The sequence below is a fragment of the Pipistrellus kuhlii genome, unplaced genomic scaffold (assembly GCF_014108245.1).
Source record: "Pipistrellus kuhlii isolate mPipKuh1 unplaced genomic scaffold, mPipKuh1.p scaffold_m20_p_3, whole genome shotgun sequence".
Classification (NCBI taxonomy): Eukaryota; Metazoa; Chordata; class Mammalia; order Chiroptera; family Vespertilionidae; genus Pipistrellus; species Pipistrellus kuhlii.
Genome location: NW_023425529.1, coordinates 21,378,745 through 21,402,068, shown reverse-complemented (window position 1 = coordinate 21,402,068; position 23,324 = coordinate 21,378,745). Strand labels below are relative to the sequence as shown.

General features: G+C 38.4%; 1 protein-coding gene across 2 annotated transcripts in view; it reads left to right on the top strand.

The window, feature by feature from the left end:
* The first annotated feature begins 2,082 nt into the window (after positions 1–2,082).
* Positions 2,083–23,324, top strand: part of RERG (RAS like estrogen regulated growth inhibitor) — a 106,191-nt gene continuing 84,949 nt past the window's right edge. Inside the window, exons 1-2 of one of the 2 annotated variants that reach the window (XM_036457462.2) lie at positions 2,083–2,304; positions 6,567–6,722. In XM_036457462.2, coding sequence (XP_036313355.1) covers positions 6,632–6,722 — 91 coding nt within the window. In that variant the 5' untranslated portion in view covers positions 2,083–2,304; positions 6,567–6,631. Of the gene's footprint in view, positions 2,305–6,558; positions 6,723–23,324 lie in introns of both variants that reach the window. The other variant, XM_036457461.2, reaches the window with a different exon arrangement.

The window sequence follows — 23,324 nt, the reverse complement described above, 5'->3', positions numbered from 1 at the left end:
ACTGATTTATGTTGCAAACTCAGGAATAATTACCTACCTTGGCATATATTGCACAAGAGTTTTTTGACATGACTTTGCAATGTATTCTGGTTAGAGAACCAATAAAAGTCTTAGTGGCAGCTTGGCTAGGAGAACCAGCTCGTTGGTTCCAGATTTTTTACATAATCCAGGTTTTTCTGCCTTTATTAGGTTATTCTTGTTCCATTTTTCAGATGTGACAACCACATCTTTGTATCAGGATGGAAGAATTTGACGTTCTTGTACTAGTTCTGTGGTCGGCAAACTCATTAGTCAACAGAGCCAAATACCAACAGTACAACGATTGAAATTTCTTTTGAGAGCCAAATTTTTTAAACTTCTTCTAATGCCACTTCTTCAAAATAAACTACCCAGGCCATAGTATTTTGTGGAAGAGCCACACTCAAGGGGCCAAAGAGCCGCATGTGGCTCGTTAGCCGCGGTTTGCCAACCACAGTACTAGTTAAAAGTTTGATACCATTTTAATTAGCTAGTGATTAATAATAGGAAAGAAGCAAAGGGAAGGCCAGACATTAGAGGCATGTCATTTGGGCAGTTTCACCAGGAAGCTGCATTTTTGCATTCTCCAGGGAACCAGCTATTAAATGGCCAAGCCTAGATTCCAACCTAAGCTGTTCCTCATCTACCCACGATGCCTTTGTCCCAATTAACCACCAGCAGGGATTAATTTACCAAATTGTTCTGCCACTGAGCCAGAAGCTAAGAAATTGAAACATCAGCCAGGTACATGTGATGGGGGTATAAGTGAGGGAAGGAAGACAAATGGAGATGAGCCATGCAGCATTCTGCAAAAACACTGTGGGAAGGGGACTGGACAGAGGAAAGACAGAGGCATGCCAGGATCAGAAAAATAGCCTAGATACTTCCCGCTCCTTTGATAGTCATTGGGGAAGCACTTACCCTGACTGATACTAACCTTCTCATCTGTGAAAGGCTAGTAATTAGGATACTAGTGCTTACTTCAGGGTGGGGTATACATATCAAACGAGATGAGAGGTAAAAGCAGGTCTAGCAGAGCATAAAATTACTCATCTTTGTTAGGTTTGGGGCATGATGGAGTATGACTTTGATTCTAATAGTATAAGGACTGATCTTGTAAGGAGGATGTGAAGCTTTTGGGACTTTCTCAAAATATGCAATGATAAATTTTAATGCAATTCGGTGTGTATGTCCCTCCTAGCACCTCTCAGATTCTAATCTGGCCCTCCGGGGCTTAATTCCAACAAGATTCTAGCCTTGGACAAGTCACTGATCCTTTCTTTCAGTTTCCTCTTGGGTATCATGGGGATAATCAAACGGACCCCAAAGGGATGCTGTGAGCATCATTTAAAGTCAGAAATGGGTCCAATTGGTGTGACTCACTGACCTATGAACCAGAGGGTCATGGTTTGATTCCCGGTCAAGCAAGGCACATGCCTGGAATTGTGGGTTCCATCCCCAGTTTGGGGCGTGCAGGAGGCTGCCGGATCAGTGATTCTCCCTCATCATTGATGCTTCTATCTCCCTCTCCATCCCCTTCCTCTCTGAAATCAATAAAAGTATATTTTAGCTGAAACCGGTTTGGCTCAGTGGATACAGCATTGGCCTGCAGGCTGAAAGGTCCCAGGTTCGATACAGGTCAAGGGCATGTACCTTGGTTGCGGGCACATCCCCGGTAGGGGGTGTGCAAGAGGCAGCTGATCGATGAGTCTCTCTCATTGATGTTTCTAACGCTCTACACCTCTCTCTTCCTCTCTGTAAAAAAAACCAATTATATATATATATATATATATATATATATATATATAAATATATATTTAAAAGTATATTTCAAAAAAGAACATCAAGAATGGAAAAATACAATACCACATAGTGATGCTTTCACACCCAACATGTTAAGTAAGGAAAGAGATCCTTGTGCGACAACCTAGAGGCTGGGAGCTGAGCAAGGGGAAAGTTGGAAGCCTGACTCTTGTGTAGCCCAGAAAAGGCGGATAGTCCAGGCAGAGGCCCCTGGCCAGGAGGGGGCGCCCGAGCGCCGCACTGCAGCACCCAGGCCTCGAGCGGGCTGAGCTGCGCGTCCTGCCGCAGTCCCCAGGCTGCTGGTCGGAGGGAAGAGACTCCCGCCGGTCCCCTCGCACTCGCTGCCCCGCTGCCGCCGCTCCTACCGTGATTGCAGCCCAGCGACTCCCAAACGCAGCCTGCGCTCCGGGCTGCGCAGCCTGGAGGGTGCGATTCCGAACTTGCAGGGACCGCGCTTCTCCCGGGCCTGGAGATTGCGAACAGGTGAGTGTCAGGCGCGCGTCCAGGTGGCTCTTTGGGGAGGACCTCCTGCAGACCCTTCCGCGTCCCTGGACCCTCGGCTTCAGGGGGGTGGGGATGGGGGCACCTCCTGGTCCCTGGGCCCCCAGGGCGGCTCTGGGGCTCTCCAGAGGGAGCTGTGAGCCAGGCGCCCAGAGTTTGGCAGCGCCCTGCGAGCTGGGACACAGAGCGCCCTTTTGGCCGGGGCTGCTCTGCTCTCTAGGCTGCTGGCCCCTAACCTGAGGTCCCCGGCGGCCCGCTGGTCGGTCCAGGGTACCTGTTGCTGTCGGAGCAGCGCCGCAGCCCTGGGGCTTGCACAGTGATTCTTGTGCTGTGGGTGCTGCGTGGTAAGATGAGGGAGAATTCGGGCTCTGAGAAGAGGAAAAACTTGATTTCTGAGCTGGAGAAGGGGGCAACCCAGCGGGAATCTCATTCCCACGGCCCGGGCTAGAGAGTCTTTGCTCCCCCAAACAGCTGAACTTTATTTTGATGAGAAATACAGAATTTAGTTAGAAAAAAAAAAACCCAAACCACACGATTACCTTATAAAGATGCTTTTCTTTTTCTTTCTGTCTTTATTATTTTTTTCCTTTTTATTTTTTTTCTTTTTTAACCAAGAGGAAGTGGGAAGCATGTGCCTTGACAAGTCGTCTTGGGAATGATTTATGATGAATGAAACCTTTCTTAAAATACTTTTTAGATGAGGTTATTAGTGACTTAAATGTCATAGGTCTAAGCTCCTGGGAGGAAGCCACTCTGTTTGTATATGCTTCGCATAAATGTGGAATGAATCCATCAATGTGTTAATAGCATAGGATTTGGAGGCTATCTTCTGTTTTTCTTCTTTCTAAGCTTTCTTTTGGGCCTTTATTGTTTTTTTAAAAAATCACCATACCTTTAATCTCTTAAATATCTATGTGTAAGTTTAGCTTTGGGATTTATAGGAACTCGGAAGTTTTTGTCCTAATAAAGCAACTGTCTACATAAAAACTAAATGGCAACTTCTGGATTCAGCCAGAATATTTCTGCACAACAACATTAAAACTAATAGTTTGTCTTTTAGATCCATGATATGGAAGGTCTTGGTTTATGAATTGTTTTTTTTAATATCTTTTTTTATTTCAGAGAGGAAGGGAGAGGAAAAGAGATAGAAACATCAATGATGAGAGAGAATCATTGGCTGCCTCTTGCAGATCCCTCACTGGGGATCAAGCCTGTAACCCAGGCATGTGCCCCTGACCAGAATCAAACCTGGTACCCTTCAGGCCACAGGCTGATGCTCTATCCACTGAGCCAAAGCAGCTAGGGTTATGAATTGTTTGGAACATCAGAAATTTGGCAACAGGTCACTTATTACAGCAATGTGTAGATGGCAAAACGCTAGCAGGAGCAGCTTACACATTTTCATGAGAGAAATAAAATATTGAAGGATGTATGTCAGTTTGTGTCTTCCTTTAAGTCATTTTCCAAAACATGACATAAGATTGAGAATAACCAGATGTATCTTTATTAGGTTATAAATTAAAAAAAAAAATGAGCCCAAACAATTTCTCTTTCTTATGTGAAATTCCTATTCCTCTGAGGCCATGTGGGAGTTACTGAGAGGTTACTGAAATATTTTACATAACAAATATGGTTTTCTTTTTTTAAAATCATATTTGATGGCTATTTTCACGAAGCATCAATACAATAGGTAATGACACAGGTTTTTATGTGTATGTGAATGAACAAATTTACATGAAATAACAAATTGTTGTTTATACAAGCTCCAGACACTTGCATGGTCTATGTTTCAAAGAAATGCTTGCCATTCTTGTATAGCATTTGCATAGTTAATGCATCTTTATATATTATGCTTCTGTGAAACCTCTATGATGAAGCACTAAAGAAGAGGCTTCTTTTTTTAATAAATATATTTTATTGATTTTTTACAGAGAGGAAGGGAGAGAGATAGAGAGCTAGAAATGCCGATGAGGGAGAAACATCTACCAGCTGCCTCTTGCACACCCCCCACTGGGGATGTGCCTGCAACCAATGTACATGCCCTTGGCCAGAATCGAACCTGGGACCCCTCAGTCTGCAGACTGACGCTCTATCCACTGAGCCAAACTGGTTTCGGCCAGAGGTCTCTTCTTAATGTATGCATATAAAATTAAAATAAGGAAGTCCTGTGATCTTTAGCCAAAATATGGGACTGGACAAATAACATGTCAAAGCTTCTGGGTTCGGAACTATTAATGATTACTAAGAAGTTTTGTTTGTTTTTTCATTATTGAGGATGAAGGAAACTATAGCCAATGTCCATGTTGACCTTTTCATCCTTCCACTGGAGAAGCTGTTTGTGAAAATGTGTAGATGGCAAAACACTGGCCATCTACATGTGTAAGGAGCAGCTTACACATTTAGATAACAGATTTGTGTTTCAAAATTCTCTGTACAGACTGGAACATTGGGTGACATGAAGACTGATGTGATTAAGTTTAACTGGGATGAAAGTGAAGTCTTGTATTTAGGGTTAAGACGTTGACTGCAGATGTTCAGAGTGGGGAAGTGTGCAGCTCCTGTGGAAGAGGGGTGGCTAGGGTCAATGCAACCACAGTGCCCAGATAATGAATAGAGAAAATCTCAGTGACCTTGTGCTGGGTCACATCTCTGGTTGGGGGTGCAGTGGATGCCACGTTTTTAGCGTAATTAACATGGCAAGGTCAAAGGAGAGAGCTGCATATGGTGATGAGGGATTGTGAAAGTCAAAAAAGTATAAACAAGCCAAAACTGGTTTGGTTCAGTGGATAGAGCATCGGCCTTCAGACTGGAGGGTCCCAGGTTCGATTCCAGTCAAGGGCATGTACCTTGGTTGCAGGCATATCCTTAGTAGGGGGTGTGCAGGAGACAGCTGATGGATGTTTCTCTCTCATCGATGTTTCTAACTCTCTATCCCTCTCCCTTCCTCTCTGTAAAAAATCAATAAAATATATATATTTTTAAAAGTATAAACAAGACACTACATCCCATGACGTACAAAAGGAGATGCTGGCCCTCGCTTCCCTAGGGTGGAGCAAAGGGTCCTCATAGCTGCTAGGCCTCCTGAAGGGCTCTGAGTGACCGAAAAGAAAAGGCTGGCAATGCTTCTCCTTCCCCTCCTCACCTGAGAGTGGTAACTTAGACACACGATGGGTGTTGCATGGTTGTCTGTTCATAGGGTTCCTACAATGGCTGGAGGAGTCTTTGGTTGACCCCAAGCCTCTTTTCTTTTTTTCTTCTTAATATTTTTATTGATTTCAGAGAGGAAAGTAGAAGAAGAGAGATAGATAGAAATACCAATGATGAGAGAGGATCCTAGGTCGGCTGCCTCCTGGGTGCCCCCCAATGAGGATCAAGCCCACAACCAGGAATCAAACCTTGACCTCCTGATTTATAGGTGAAAGCTCAGCCACTGAGTTATGCCAGCTGGACCCCAAGGCTCTTGCCAACTTTGCATTTCTGTGGTACTAAGAATCCAGGTATCATCCCTAAAGAACCCACCCATATAAAATGTGCTTATGTTTTATAGTATATAACTAATTTCCCAAGTGTTAGGATAATATCATAAACTAATTTTCTTGAAGTTGTCATAGAAAAGGAATCAGAAGTTAGACATGGCATTTATCTTTTGTGTACCAGGCCATTGTGCCCGGAAAAATACAATCTAAATATTACATATCAATTCCTGGAACATGAGTATCTATTACATGACTTGATCATGTGATCTAGTATGAGCTGAGATAACATTTAAGCCTTAAAATGCAAATTCAATTGTATTATATTGGGGTTGACTACTATGAATGTATATTACTTGGCCCAATAGATAGAGTTCCAAATGTGACTCTCCCCATCACGTATGTTTGCATCTGGGATGTTTACAGACACATGGTAAATGCATGTGGTCACATACTTCAAATATTTGCTATCAATTCCTGACAGAAAAACAACGAAAATATTCATGTTAATTAAATATTCTTGAGGCAGTACTTTAGAAAATGCTATTGTGAGTGAAAATACATGTTTTAGAACCAAAACAGATTGAAATTCAAGTCCTGGATCTGGATCTGCCATTTAATAGTTGAATCATTTACAGTAAATTACTAGAGCCTCTTACAGGATTGTGGTGAAGGTCAAAATGGAAAACGTTGATAAAGTTGAATAACAGCTGGCACCGAGGAGATTCTTAATAAATATTAATACAAATCTCTTTTGTTTAAGAGTTGCAGATTTGCAATGATATGGTGAACCCAAAGGCTGGAACCAAAACGATTTTGTCAGCTCTTTAGTTTGAATGACAAAGAGTTGTCTACCACCACCCAGCATGGCTAAAAGTGCAGAGGTCAAACTGGCAGTATTTGGAAGAGCAGGCGTGGGCAAGTCAGGTAAGTTTTGCTGTGGTGGTGGTGGTGGTTATTGTTTTTTGTGTGTGCATGTGCATGCGTGCGTGAGTGAATGTGTGTGCGTGGGTGCGTGCGTGCGTGTGTGTGTGTGTGTGTGTGTGTATGTGTGTGTGTGTGTTATTGCCTCCTGGAATTGGGCAGCAGGGTGGTTGGCATTTCTCATATTCTCATGTGTACTTTTTAGATGAAGTCTCTTTTTCTTTATCCAGAACTTTTCTTTTACATAGCCAAATTTTATGTATTCTTTTGCTTATTCATGATAAAGCAGCTTTGTTGATAATACACAAGGCAATGGATGTATCATCGGTCTTGGTATTCAGAGGAAGGATATTAAATAAACCTCTGAAGAAATCAGATTGCGGAAATTAAAAATATATTTGCTCTTTTTTCCTCTATATGAATTCTTAAGGGGCCAATTTTATATCTCATTCATCTTATTAGTCTCAGCAACCAGCCCAATGCCAAGCATGTATTGTGTGCTTAATAAGTGTGAGTTGAATAAATATGTCCTTACAAGAAACAGAACTGCATTATTGTCTAAAATTGGGGAGGACTGATGAGAACTTAGAGTGACCAAGCAAGACCACAACTGCCAGGACCTCAGGGTTGAATTTAATGATCAAATTCTGGCTCAGATGAGTAATTCGTACAAGTGCTGAAGGCTTTTTGACTCCCCACTAAGAAAAGGCTTGCATACCTTCAAAATTAAAGATGAAAACAATGGAAGTGAAGATGTATTGTATCTAATCCAATTTGAAAAATATACCTTGGATTTTATAATTAAAGAATGCTAAGTGGGTGCTGTTAAAAATGTCATGGGTCTTTTCTCCATGTCTCTTACTGGAGAAAAAACCATAAACAACTTTGCATATGGAGCTTTTGGTTCTTAAGAGAGGACTCAAACAGCTACCTGGTAGGAGTGTGTGTATAGAGGGAAATCCCAATACAATAGGTAATCCACATAATCTTAAAAACACACACACACACACATGTGCAGCTTTTAATTCTGCAGACCAATCTCTCTCTTTCCTATCCTGCTCTCTGGTTTAATTTCAGCAGTGAATATTCCCTATTCTACGGCTTTCTTCTTTCTTTTAATCTTTTCTGCTATCACTCTTTCCCTTTCCTCGTTACTTGCTCTTGCCTCTGGCAGAAACCAAGCAAAGAAAATAGTTGGCAAAGCTGAGAAACTGCCAGCCTACATGAGATTGAAGATAGAGTAACTCCTCCCCATTAATCTCCCGGTGTTTCCCCGATGGCTTGAGAGCCTAATTTCTGAAGCCAGTGAATGGGTCTGGAGAATGAAGAAACTATGCCAGGGAGTGGGGGATGGAGGCAGGGAGTGTGTGGGAAGGCCTGTGCTCCTCTGAGTCCTTGGTGACTGAAAGGTCAAGGCCTGAGGCTGACTGTTTATTATTCATTCATTCAAAATTTGTCATAGGCAATAAGGGGAGGGGACCTATTCGATATTACCCTTATATCACTTGTCAAAATAAATTCCACATGGTTTGAAAGTTAAAAATAGAAAGTCAGTTGGGAGAATCTCTGTATGTTCATCTCAGAGCAAGCTGTGTATCTCCTGTCAAGGTGAACCTATCAGCCTGAGCTTAGACCCCAGTTTACTTTGTCTTCCCCCAAATTGTTTATAGTTTTGATTATTTTCTCATTCTCTACTGATAGTTTCCCTTGATCATTTCTTTGTGCATTTCTCCATCTTTTTCTTTTCTCCAAGTTGATTGAATGTAGTCTCTGCCCTGACTGTCGTAATGCACTTAACTCCCATTCATTGCTTAAAGCATGGCAATCTTCCATTGCGATCATGCTGCAGAAACTGCTTTTGCTAAGGTCACCACCCATCAATAGCCCACAAACATAATGAACATTTTCCAGTTCTGGTCTTCTGTGACCTCTTGTTATCATTCAATACAATCACTTATTTTTTTCCATTGCTCCTGTCTTCCCAGGCTCCCAGGTCATCACATTCGACTTATCTGCTCCCTCTCCATTGCCCCTAACCAGCTGCCTTCATGGCCGCTCTTCATGGGGCCCACTTCTCAAAAGCCAGAGCTTCCGGGCTCCACATACCATCCTCTTGACTCCTCACTCCGTACATCTTCCTACGGCTGAGATTAGCACCTGCACACAGACTACAAACTATGATGGCCTTGGTTTAGTTATGTCAAATGCTTAAGTTAAACTTGTTCACAAAGGCCCTGCTCACTCTAAAACACTATAGTTCTTTATTAATGAGCCTTCTTTAGACAATATAGAAGAAGAATATATACATTCTATCGATATCACTTGTATTTATTTTCATTCAGGTAAAAATGATGACAACAGACTACATGCCTTCAAACAATTGTCTTTTGTCTGTCATTTATGCACAGTGTTTTGCTATTTCAACATTGGACTGCTTTCCTGAAGCCTTGTAACCACACCTCACATTGAAAAGTACTATTGGTTTAACTTACGCATGGGAGAAAATTTTGAAACCTTTACCCGTACTTTTTAGATGTTAATGTCATCAATAAATTAACACCCTTACATTTGATTTCTAATAGGTAATATATAAAAAACAACCATAGAATACTTCATACCTATTAAATTTATTCTAGAAATCTTTGTAAATGTGGGTATATAATATCTTTGCTTAGTCATTGTACCATGTGTTCATCTTTCTATTGTACAGAGTGTATCAGTCATATTAGTAAATTTTGTTTAAGTCAACAAAAACATAACTATAGTTCCTCACTTATTCTTATGCCTCCCCCAAAATGAACATGATCTTTGCATGGGCTCAAATGAGTGGTTTCTCTCCAAACACCCAGCATGGGAACTATTCCTGGCCGAGCCAGCTTGAGATCTTGGACTAAAGAAGCTGAGCATCTCTGATTTGACTTGTGTTTGTGTGAATTATCTCAGAGATCTCAAGTCTTACCAGTTCCACCCACTTCCCCTACACTCAATACCGAATTGAATTTGGGGTAAATAAGATGATATTGTCCATTTTCTAACAGAGAGTAGAATAACCTAGAGTCGAAAGCATGAGCTGTTAGATTTTATTCCCAAATCTGCACTTGCTTAGCTGTGTGAACTTGGCAACTTTGGCAAGTTACTTAACTTTTCCATTTCCTCAACTCTAAAAAGGGTAGGATAGTGCCTATCTCAGAGTTGTTAGGATTGAATAAGCTTTTACATGCAAGTTTATTAGAATAGCCCCTGGCACATAATAAATGCTCAATAATTAGATTAAAAATTTTTAAAATTATGCTCATTTTAACTTATTTAGTGAAATGTACAATTTAAGATATGTTTATATTCAAGTGGTTTTCAGCAAAATTTTGAAAACTTATAAGACAAAAATTCTCTATTGCTAGTCACCACATCCCAAATACACACACATATACTTTCTCTTAAATCGAAACTCTAGTTAATGCCACTTACAGCTTGACAACTGATGATCCGAACTATATTTCTCATGGCTTATATCTTGGAAATCTTTTTTTAAAATATATTTTATTGACTTTTTACAGAGAGGAGGGGAGAGGGATAGAGAGCTAGAAACATTGATCAGCTGCCTCCTGCACACCCCCCACTAAGGATATGCCCGCAACCAAGGTATATGCCCTTGACCGGAATCGAACCTGGGACCTTTCAGTCCGCAAGCCAATGCTCTATCCACTGAGCCAAACCAGTTGTGGCATATCTTGGAAATCTTGGGGGGAAATCCAGAAGATGTTAATGTCATCAATAAATTAACACCCTTAAATTTGATTTTTAATAGGTAATATATAGGACCTCTGTGTTTAAAGCTGAATTTTAAATTAATCAAAACTCTTTGGTTGGTGGGTTGACCAAAGCAGTGTCCTTGTAGGCAAAACTTAATGTCTCAATTACTTAGAAACACTGATAAAACACATGCGGGTTGTGTGTATGGCAATATCGTACACATAAGGTAATTTTGTGTTGGGAGAGTCATCTTTCTTCTAATTTTACCTTGACGCTCAGTCTTCTAGTAAATTTACTTGGTTTACAGAGCTTCCTGGCTCAGCATGATGAGCACTGTGGGGATACTGCAAAGCATGGAGCCACCATTTCTGAGTCCATTTCATTTTCTCTCCCCTGGTGAAGGGTAAAGCCCTGAGAACATGACATATAGGACGCAGATTTTCTTACCAATGTGTCGACCTATCATTTGACAGGCTCCAAGTAATTGAAGCAATAATACCTGCCATATACTCTAGAATGCACACCATATTTATTTAAATGCCTCCTGGATTCATATTATTCAAATTTGTAGTAAGTGTGTGTGTGTGTGGGGGAGGGGTGGCTGAGAGAAAAACAACTGTAATTTTACATTTAGGTTTACAGTTGACATTCTCATTGTAGAACTGAAATATTGTGTGCCACAGTTAAATATGTTTCTTGAAAAGGCTAGTCTCAAAGTTGATTGAGTAATGCTATCCACTAATTCAAAAGCCAATTGATGCAGTCATCCGTGAAGGCTTTAGTTCATTGATTCAGATTGCTAAGCGAGAAATTGGGGCCAAACAAACAAGCTTGTGAAGTTTTTTCCCTTGAGAAAAAGAGAAGTGATTTACTTTTTTCTTTTTTTCTAGTTTTGCCCCCCCCCCCCTTCTCTCTCTTCTCCCGGCCCAACCCCACCCCCCCATTATAAAAAGTTTTGAAAAGAATTTCCCTCTCATTTTCAAGTGTAACAGAGACAATTTTGATTTTAAATGTGACTTTTCTAAGCACCGATTTAACATATATAGGTACTTTACGGAACTAACCTTTGCGTTTTAGAAATGTTTCTCTCTCTTAGTCTCTATAAACCAGTTTGTTCCCTTCACACCAACTTAATAGCATAGTATGATGCGTCTTTAACATTGTTTTCAAGGTACTTAAAAAATAAGTAGAGAAAGATCTAGGGTATTTGGGGTATGTATGTATCTCATTACAACCGTGGAACTAGTTTGCATGCCTTATTAATATGCAACTTTTAATGTTAATCCATAACTTATCTGTGTTGATTAGAATATAAAAGTGATTTCCCAAAAAAACTAACGTGGACTCTTGGGGAAGATGTGGCAGGTTGGTCTGTAGGTTCAGTAACACCTAGGCTTCAGGTCCAGATTGAGGACCACGGTACAGGCAACAGCCTCAGGTTGGCACATCATCGATGGGATCATTGACCATAGTCCTGTATTCTCCTACTCATGGTCCCCATCAGCTCTTCAAGTCTGGGTCATTCTTCTTTTAAGATTATATAATTAATCCCAATGCTACATTTTATTTAAACTTTTGTCTAGGTAATAAGAGGGGATATTATGTTTCAAGTGGGTGCAGAATTTCCACAGCTCCTGGAAAGGTGTGTGTGTGTGTGTGTGTGTGTGTGTGTGTGTGTGTGTAAGCCTTTCTTAGGTGGTGGTTGAAATGAAAGGATTACCAGAAATGAGGCCCATTGGTTCCTTGTATAGTTGGTGGTTAGAAAAATAATTATTTTTTTTTAAGGATTGGACCAAAGGGCGGAAGGTGGCATTGAGACAAGTTTGGATGGTGCTAAAAAAAATAGCCATTCCATTGTCATAAAATATGGTAATATGGTTATCTGAGGCCTCTCTTTACCTGCAAAGCTAGAAAAGCAAAAAAGAGGCAAACAGCCTAGGTGAGTTGATTTTCTTTGTTTCTTCCACCCCAAATTGCAGGTGTACCCTCTGGACATATGTAAAAGTCAGACCTCTGTCAAGGCATAAGTTGCACTGACCTTTCTCTCATGCCCAGGAAAAGCAAAGGGAAGGAATGGTGCTTATGCAGGCTTAGAAAAAAAAGCAAACTAAAGGAAGAAAAGGAGAGACAAATTAAATAATCAAAATCAGTTGTTTAATCATGGATAGTTAAACAATTTGTAGATTGGCAATGATTATTGATTAGGCTTTTCTCAATAAAAATATACCTATGCAGGAAACGGTACTAGAAAACAAAACAAAATCAAGATGTGTTTTTCAAAACCACAAGGAAGTATCCCTATCTCTGCTTTTTTTCTATGGGAGTATATTTTTAAAATTCACTTGTCTTTTATTTTTAACTGATGACTAATTTATTCATTGAAATATTTTCCTATAGTTAATTATCAGTCGTTGTTTGGTTCCATTTTGATCTTGCCTTGTTTTCTTGGCAACTGACAAGGACTACCTTTGAGGGAAGGGAGTAAAGAGAATTGTAAATCATCCTTGTAATTCCCCTTTTTATTCCTGATATTTTTCCAACTTATGGGTTTGGGGAAATGAGCCAAATGTTCAAGGTGGTACTGGCCTTGAAGCCAAAATTCCAGTGCAAACGCACCTCTGTTGCTACAGCTGCCTTTGAAAATTGATGTGGTTTCAGAAAAAAAGCCATGATTTCTTCCATCCCATTAAAAATGAAAGTTGTTATATTACAAAGAAAGGTACTCTAAAATATATACATATGAAGAGAGAGATGCTTACCTATATCACCCAGCTTCCTGGTGCCATAGCCAAGTCTGGAATCCCTGTTTATGATTCAATGAAGATTTTTGCAACTTTGCAACTAAATGTTTTCATTTTATATCACCCCATTCTATTCCACAAACTTTCAAACACCTTACATTAGGAAATGAGATGATCATTAGAATTTTATAATACAAGCCTCATAAAACTGTGAGTTTTGTTTTTATAAAATAATTCCCAGTGATCAATAAATAAGCCAAGGCATGGCAGAGCTTCTTGGGCATCCTGGTTGTATTGCCAGTCAATACAGTTGAGATTCTCAGCATCCTATCTATATAGAAAAGTTCCCCTGTAATGTATTCCATGTATGAGGGCTTTGGGTCAAGTGTGAGGAAACTGATGAATCATGTCTATTTGAGAATAAGTTTCTTGTTGTTATAAAAATAGAATATGTTACATATGTCCTGTCAATATGATATAACAATTAAAAGTTTAAAAAGTACCTGCTGTTCTAACTGAAAAAATTAGGGTCAAAACTGTAGTTTCATCTCAAACATATCTCTTTTCATTCACGTATCAAATAATGCATTGATTTGCTGATGGTTGATTGATTGATTGATTTACACTGATGCAGGCAGGATGGGCTTTGAAAGTACTTTGAAAAATTACAAATTTTTGTAATACAAATGTGGTCTTCACTATGATACCCTTGTTATTATGTTCCTTCACATTTATGTTGGGAAAGTAGTATGGGGAGTTCCCTGGCTGTTCATCCTTGGAGGCCAGAGGAGCATGCTCAGCCCAGAAGTTGGCTGTAGGTTCCTCCACTGTGTACATAACATTACAAACTAAACCAGGGGTGTAGTTTCTATGCTTTGTAGTTTGACTTTTCAGATATGTAAAATAAGTAGATATTGAGTTAAGGGTTGTTTTTTTTTTAGGCTCAGTAGGTAAGACTCTAAACTGTTTAGGAAAATGGAGAAGGAAGCATGGCTTGTTATAGAATTGTTTGATAACCAAATCTTATAGTTATTTAAAATTAAAGCTTTAAAATACTTAAATGTTTTCTATAGAAATGTTTCTCACATAATATTAGGTCTAGTAATAATTAATGTTGTTTTCTAATACTTTTTTAAATCAAATTTATTTAAACAATACAACAAAATTTAATCAACAATATAGTTGCCATTGTTTTCTACTACTTGTGCCCAACGCTCAGGAAGCATTTTAATCCCTCTGTTGTAAAATTCTTGTGATTTTGATGCAAAAAATTCGGTCAATGCATTTTTGAGGCATTCTTCATTATTAAATTTTTTTCCAAGAAGAAAGTTTTGCAAAGAACGAAACAAATGGTAATCGGAAGGGGCAATATCAGGAGAATATGCAGGTTGAGGGAGAACTTCCCATTCCAACTGGCACAGTTTTTCAGCAGTGATTCTTGCAGTATGCGGTTGTGCGTTATCGTGGTGAAGAATTACGCCCTTCCGATTAATCAGCGCGGGTTCTTTTTCTCTTAAAGCTTGGGCTAACCTTTCCAATTGGGCACTATACACTGCACTTGTAATGGTTTGGTTAGATGGTAAAAGTTCATAATGAAGAATTCCTTAAAATTCCACCAAACACACATCACTTTTTTCGCATGCAAGTCAGGTTTTGGCATGGGCTGCGGAGCCTCATTTTTGTCCAACCATTGAGGCCGCCTTTTCAAATTAACATACAGCACCCATTCTTCATCTCCAGTAACAATTTGCTCTAAAAACGGCAAACGGTTTTGACAAGAGAGGAGCGAACTGCAAATTGTGACTCTTTGATTACGGTTGTTGTCAGTCAACTCATGAGGAACCCATTTTCCAAACTTTTGGACTTTGCCAAGTGCACGCAATTGATTGGAAATTGTTTTTTGTGAACAATTTAAAGTTGTCGCAAGCTCTTGTTGGGTAATTTGAGGATTTTGCACCAAAAGAGCTTGAAGAGCTTCTTGATCAAAATTGGGCACACGGCCTCGACCACTCTTGTCATCTAACGAAAAATTTCCCTCGCGAAATTTCTCAAACCAACGCTGGCATTTTCTGGCGCTAACTGCATCTTGACCAAGAGCACTACAGATGTTTTTTGCAGCCTCACTTGCTTTTCTTCCTAATTGGAACTCGTAAAGCATGCAGTGTCGAATATGCTCTTCATCCGCCATCTTCTTAGCCCTAGTTTTGCAACAAAAAACAAACCAAACACAAAATTTTTCAAGCAAAACTTGTTAATTGCACTTCACACGTTCTGTAGATACCACATGTTTGAAGGTTATGTCAATACAAGTCAACGCCAAGCAAGATTTTAAACGAATGTTTAAAAACGACATTAATTATTACTAGACCCGATATATAAATATATGTACCTGTAAATTTCCCTATCAATTGAAATGTTTTTATTTATTTATTCAATTATTCATTCAATAAGTATCAGTTGAGTACCAACTTTGTGTTCTAGAATAGCTCGCCCATTGTACAGGTCTCATGTATGCTCACAGAAGGCAGAGCTGTACCTATTTCTGTTCATCATATAGCCCTAAGCCTCAGACAAGAATTGGTGCAAAATGGATCCTCATAAAACAAATAAATTGAATTAGACTATTCAGTCTATACATGCTTTGTAACTTTATTAAGAGGCATATATTTTAAAAGGACTCCTTATCATAATCAAAGTGGTTTTCTTGCCTTCACTTGAATATCTTCAGTGACAAGAAGTCAACATTCCATCCTTAGACAACTGTGTCAGTCAGTCCTCCAGAGTAACAGAACAAATATGACATACTCTATCTATCTATCTATCTATCTATCTATCTATCTATCTATCTATCATATCATATCTATCTATCTATCTATCTATCTATCTATCTATCTATCATCTATCTATCATCTATCCATCCATTTCTCTATTGTTCCGTCTGTCTGTTAAGGCTGGCAAGACTGAACTCTAGAGAGGCTGGCAGGCTGGAAACTCGGGTAGGAATTATGTTGCAATATTTTAAGGCAGAATTTCATTCACTGTTGGAAACCTCAGGGTTTGCACTAAAGGCTCCCAGTAATTGCATGAGTTCCACCCACATTATTAAGGTTAATCTCCTTTACTTAATGTCAACCGATTATAGATGTTAATCACATCTACAAAACACTTTCACACTAACCCCTACATTAATGTTTGATTAAATAACTGGGTACTATAGGCCAACCAAATCAGCATGGAAAACTGTCACAACTCTTTCTGTTTGTTACTTTACCTTCCTTGGAACCAAAGGCTGTTCATTAGTTTCTACTCATTAACTTTACCTTTAAGCTCTTAGAGTTATCTAGAGCACTTTTAATCCCTCTTCTCTATGACAGCCCTGAACATATTTGAAGATAGCCAGCATGCCTCAGCCCATGCTTGAGGTTTCTCTTCCAGGATCTGATTAATCAGAGTCACTGAATTTGCCCTACAGAGATCATGGTTTCTACTCACAGGACCATCCATCCTTGCTGCCCCCCTCTACCCGCATCCATAAAGTGTGGAGCCTGGAAATGAATGCGGATATTTCAGATGTGGGATGCCCCAGACCAGATCAGAGCATGGCTGTGGTTTTGCTAGTAGATACTTTGCTTCTGTGAAGACATCCTAAAGCCACTCTTGCTTTCAGGGTCACAGTGGAGGCAATATTAACTTCTGGGGTGTTTACTGCAAAAGGGTCTAAAAAATAGTTATATGCTGTTGCTGAATTACATTTTCTCAAACCTATATCTGAGGATGTGTATTTTAACCCAGGCGTAGAAATTTACTTTCATCCTTTTAACTACTGTTTTGTTAGATTTAATCTATCCTCTTGCCTGTCAGGAGTCTTTTGGGTCCAACATAAGTATCATTCTTTCCCACTTTCTGTCATCTAGAAATATGTTAGTTTTGGAACATTATAGGCTCTTGATCCTCTTATTGAATCATAGAATTTTCCACTTTGGTATTATTTAGCTCATTGGAATGATGATGAATCCCAGTGAGGCTTTTGGATAATAAAGCTGGTAAAGAAAAACAATGGTCTTTGGCTCTTGGTGTGGGGGCATTAACATCATATCACATTACTTCCCTATTAATGAAATAAATTCTGTTTAGATGTGCCATAAAAAAGGTGATCTGGGAGGAAGCTTTACATTTATATTCCCTTGTTTAATATTTTATTTAACACTAGAGGACCAGTGCATGAAATTCATGCACAGGTGGGGTCCTTCCACCTGGCCAGCAATGAGGGCCCATCAGGGCCATCTTGCCTAATCCCAATCAGGGCCGATGCGGGCCGGTGACTAGGGAGGGGCCACAGGAAGAACCATGGAAGGGCTCCAGGGCATGTCTGGCCCCATCTCACCCAGTCCGGATCGACAGACCACAGTAGCAAGAGGATCTACGCCCCATTGGTCAGTGCACATCATAGCTTCTGGTTGGTTGACCACTCAGTGAGACACTTAGCATATTAGGCTTTTATATAAGAGAGATTTGCTATTTCTATCTCACATTCTTGTCTTAGGACTGCAAGGTACATTGCTACATAAGGTGCATAAGAGTGACTAACTTTTATTGGTTCAAATATCTATAAATAAAGTTATCTTTAACTCATTTCAAGATATGCATGTTTATTTTTTTACTAGAATGGCTGGATTTATGTCATTTGGGACTGCTGCTGTGAATCAGAGCTGAGTGGGGAATGGGTAGATATCAGACTTTAGCTTGCCTCGGACTCACATGCAAGGCTTATTAAAAATATGTGCTTTTGAACCCCATTCCCAGAGGTTCTGATTCAGGAGGCCTGTAAAAGGGTCAGAGAACTTGTATTTCTAACAAGTTCGCAGATGATGCTTATGAATCTAGATTGAGGACCATATTTTGGGAACCATTGTTAAGTTTACTAAGTACTCCATTTCTACTTGAAATAGGTGTTATCAGCATTGACAAAGCACATAATGTTTTGTGAGCTGCATGTAATAAGCATGAAGTACCAGGCACTATCATGGGTACTGGTGGTATATCAGTCAACCAAATAGGCAAGATCTCTGCCTCTATGAGGATAACATTCTAATGGGAATAGACAGACTAACTGAACCAAAAATTGCTCTGGGAGGCAGAGCAAACGTGAGGCTTTTCTGTGGTTCCTTAAGACTAGAATTTTTCTTTCTCATCTTAGTATGGTTAGTTTTGTTTAAAAAAAAAAGTGTAAGCCTCAAGGACTGGGACATGCTGAGCGTGGGGTTTAAGATCATACTTTGAACTGTTTAGCAGTAGTGGGCATAAATCGGACAAACTACAGTATTAAGAATCTGGGGTTTAACATATAAGACCATGGTACCAAATTTTCTGCTCAGAGAAGCTAAAATAGACCATATAGGAATTGAACCCATAACCTTGAGTTTATTAACACCACGCTCCATCCAGTTAAGTTAAGGCTAATGCAGAGCCAAATGAAAGTAAGATAGTTGTTCTTTCTGCAACATTTGGAAAAAGTGATTTTAAATTGCTCATTGACAGTGGCATTTATAAAACTTATGCAATGGTTTCGTAGAAAGAACTGCAGCATGAAGAAAAGTTCATAAGTTTCCACTGTTTGGGGTAGAAAGATAACATCTTTTTCTTGACGATGCATTTCCTGTTCTTTTAACAAGTATTTTCAATAGTTTTCTACCATTGGGCAGCAGTTTAAGAGATGAGGCCAAGAACACAAGAGTAAGAGTAAAATATTGCGAATATTTATCTGTCTGAAAAGTATTTGACTTCTTTTTGTACTAAGAACCTCATAAATTACAACAGAACCTAACAACTGAGCCAGCTTCGTGGTCATTTGGCAACACATGTTGAGTTAGAAGTTTTAAAGTAAGACTCAACCACACATGGTAGGATGAGTAATGGTTTTCTGTTCCAATGCCGGGGACTATATTTCCATTCAAATATTTTATATCTTGAATTTGTTTTTCTAGCAGTGTTCCAAAAGAGGTGAAATCAGGATCACGGTAACTGTACATTTAAATCCTAGAATCCCCAAATTTAACCCATTATTTTGTGTCTTCCACTTATTAACTTATAAATATTTACAAACTTTCTCCTATATTCCCAACTCTTTCACCCTCTCCACTCTCCCGCCAAATGTCCAACGCAATGTTAGTATTTGTGGGAAAAGCTCAGAGTACTATATGTCTGTCCTTGTTTCAGGGACTGTATAGTGTTTTGATGGTCATGTATGACTCACAATTAGAAATTACCCAGTGATAGTTTTTGTTCCAGCAGAATGCTTGGTTTTTCTTTTTTTTTTTTTTAATCTTGAAATATTTTTAGAAAATTGTCAGTGTTACAAGAACAGTACAGAGAGTTTTTTTGTACCCTTCACCTAGCTTCCCTCAACGATAACATCTTTGCTACATAATCACAATACGTTATCAGCACCAGGAAATTGATATGGATGCAATGTCAATTATATGGCATGGATACAAGTAAGTTACACATCTTAGAATCGATTAAGCTTTGACTCAATTCAGGGTTGGAGTCAATTTGAAAAGACAATTGGAGAGAACCTTCAAGAAAGGATGGAGCTCATCATGAGTTTTCAAAAGCTGAACTCTGATAACCTACTAGTATTTATTATTTAAAATTTATATGTTGAGGTGTGTGCAATTTAGCGCTTTAGATCACACATGAGACAATCTTCAAACAGTTTAGTTCAGGTCATAGATGCTATAGGAATCTGTGAGAGGAAGAAAAATCAGTAGGAAATACTTGAGGAGACCTTGAAGTAGGCAATAAGAACAAAATACTGTAAATTCAGTGAGATTGTTATGGCGAGAAGTGGAACAACTTTCCCTCTTTTTTTTTTAATTTTGCAAAATATTGTTAATGTTGGAATTAGAAGGGGACAACAAAGTGATAAAAGAAAGGGTAGGAACTAAGGGATGGTTAACAAGGGAGGAAAGGGCCTTTTAAAGCTTCACAGAGCTAACACATCAGTCCTCATTTCCCTTCAATGGATTTGGAGTCCAGTCTGACTCACCATTTATTAACTGTGTGCATGGTGAGCTTACTTAATTTTGGTGCACTGCAGTTTCTTCCTACTCAGTAAAATGCAGATGATAATAACCATGTTCTTTTAAATTGATTTTTAGAGAAAGAGAGAAAGGGAGAGAGAGGAGGAAATAAACAAAAAAACATCGATTTGTTGTTCCGCTTATTGATGCATTCATTGGTTTATTCTTATATGTGCCCAAAGGGGAGACCGAACCCATAACCTTGGTATATGAGGAGGACGCTCTAACTGAGGGGCTAGGGCTGATAATAACCACTTAATAGCAGGGTTGTTGTGCACTAAACCCAAATGATATATAATAAAACCAGCAATCAAAATAATTAGCTAATGCTTATATCATTGACTGTAAGCCAACCACTGTTATAGGACTTGACACATATGAACTCATATAATCATCTATAATCATCACAACTATCCTATAAATTTTGCCCTATTATTATCCTTCCTTTACAGATGAGGAGCTTGAAGTCCAGAGGAGTAAGTAAGTAACTTGCTCAGGGCCATACAGGTAGTGACAGGATTCTGGCAGAGCTAGGATTCAAACACAGACAATTTGCCTCTGGTCCCTGTGTTTTTATCTACAATACTCCCAAAATTTCTAACTAAATGCCATGCACAATTATAGATTCTCAACAGATGTTTTCTTCCCTCCCCTCCTCTAGTCTTTTCCTCCTTGTTACTTATGAACATTCATTTAGATTAATGAGTATCTATGAAAAGTACTTTACTTCTCTTGAACCATTACTAGAGAAAATGAGAAATCAGAACAGAGGAAATGGTGATTAAAGTAAGAAGGTCTTATAGCCTTATATTACATTTTTATTCAACTCAGTTTATGATATTTCTATTCCAAATTCTTCCTATGATTTCATGCTAAAACCTTTTAGTTGGCTTTTAAGGCCCAACAATATATGAAGGAGATGGTAAGGAAGGAGGATGGAAATTCTAAAGCAAGATCGAAGAACTTAACATGCAATATATGAAAAATGTGAAGTTTGTTAAACATCCTCAGTGGAAAGAGAGGATATATTAATAATTTGACCTGGAAGTGTCCCAAAAGCAAAACTCAAAAACTTTTAAAAATGTAGAAGCCCTAGTATCTCAACATTAAGGAAAATACATAGTGAAGTAAAAAAAAATGATGATATGTATTAAAAGTATTAGATTCAGAAATTGTCTTCATTATTTGTCACAGTAGGAGGCTGTTGTTTTTTTCCCCTTCATTGAAATACAAGATGATCTTGTGAACCAAAGAATCAGGCTTCTACACAAGGCAAAATGCCAAAAGGTTTGAAACATTTTATGAGGGCAGATTGAGTAGGATAGGATCCCATCAGATAACTAAAGATCTTTTGTCTTCCATGAATAATTCATGATTAATTATTGTTGGAAACTTCTAGGTCAATAAATATTGTTAAAGACTATGATGCTTCTTATAAATGCAAGGGACCATCATCATCATAGTTGATGATTGATTTTGATTCCATAATTCATTATTGAAAATTATATTATGGTGGTGCTATTTTGGATGAGTAGTTGGCATAGACTTGATGGCAAAATGGAAACTCTCAATATGAATTTCTCAGATTATTATTTTAAGATTCAGTAAAAAGAAGGTTTTGTTCATACCAATTAAAAATTCCTCAAATCAACCATCATAAGAAAACATGAGTTTTTTTTGTTAAATAATTTTGAGTGTTTTATATGAGGTATTATAAAACAAGAGTTTTTAAGTTATCTTTTATTTATGAAATGTAGCATTGTCATAATTAGTAAGTAAATACTTTTATCTTACTTGATCTTCTACAGAATATTCATTATTGTCTATCAAATACTTCTGTCTGTCTGCTCAGTTAAGTTTATTGTAAGTCCTGCATACTTGTCTCATGCTCCAACATCATTCACACTATTAATAAGTTTTGTTTCTAACATGTCCTGGTTTTAATGACCCAAAAATTATTGTAGAGTGATTTTATTACTGTGGAAGGGTTTCACTTTATTGAGGAACAAAAGCAAATAAAAATAAATTTCCAAGAAATATCAAGTTCATTTTCATCTTAGAACACTTTTCTATAAAGATAAAGTTAGAAATAAACTGAATTCCTCAAGCTCCACATTTTAAAGATGTTGGACTAGCCATTTAGATTAAATTAGATAATTTTTACATCTCCACTGTTATTTAATGAAAGTGTGTGTTTGTGTGTGTATGTATGTATTGTCTAACAGTGTTACTCCAGAAAAAAATTAAACCAACTATGAATGGTACTATTTTCTACATTCTACACATAGAAAATTTTTGAGATACTAAGGGGCTTAATAGTTAGTCTCTTTGAGTCTCGTGTTTAGCGCGTTATTCCAAATAGTGGTCTAAAATATAGGAATATAAGAAAAACATGTAGCTAAGCTCTATCCCATGAGTAAAGAGTTGCAGTCAGAATGAGAAGATTGAAATTGCACATAGTAGATATACTTGGACATGCAGAAAAGAAAAAACAAAGCACACACAGTCTTTTCAATAAAACATTTCTCACAATGCCCTTAGCATAAGGAAACATTTGATAAAACATGTGAACTATGCAAATAACAACATTGAATTATTTCAAAACACTTGGATTGGAAAAAGGCTACCTTATGCTGCAACCCAGAGCCTCACCCATGCCTGATTTATATGAGATAGTTAATGAGATTTGGGACTTTTGAGCTAATAAGGTTTAGATGAGATTTGGGACTTGGAGGAGATGCAGTAATGGATTGAGAATATTGAGGACCTTAGGATGGCATGCGTGTATTTGAATGTGCAATTCCCTTTGGAGGCCAGAGAGAGGAATGTGGTAAGCAGAATAAATTATTCCAAAGATGTTTATGTCTTTGTTTCCAGAACCTTTGAATATGTTACCTTAAATAGAAAAAAAAAAAAAAAAAAACACACACACACACAAAAAAAAAAAAAAAAAAAAAGAAAAGAACACAAAACTTAGCAGATGTGACTGAAGTTATTTATGAACCTTGAGATGGAGAGATTATCCTAGATTG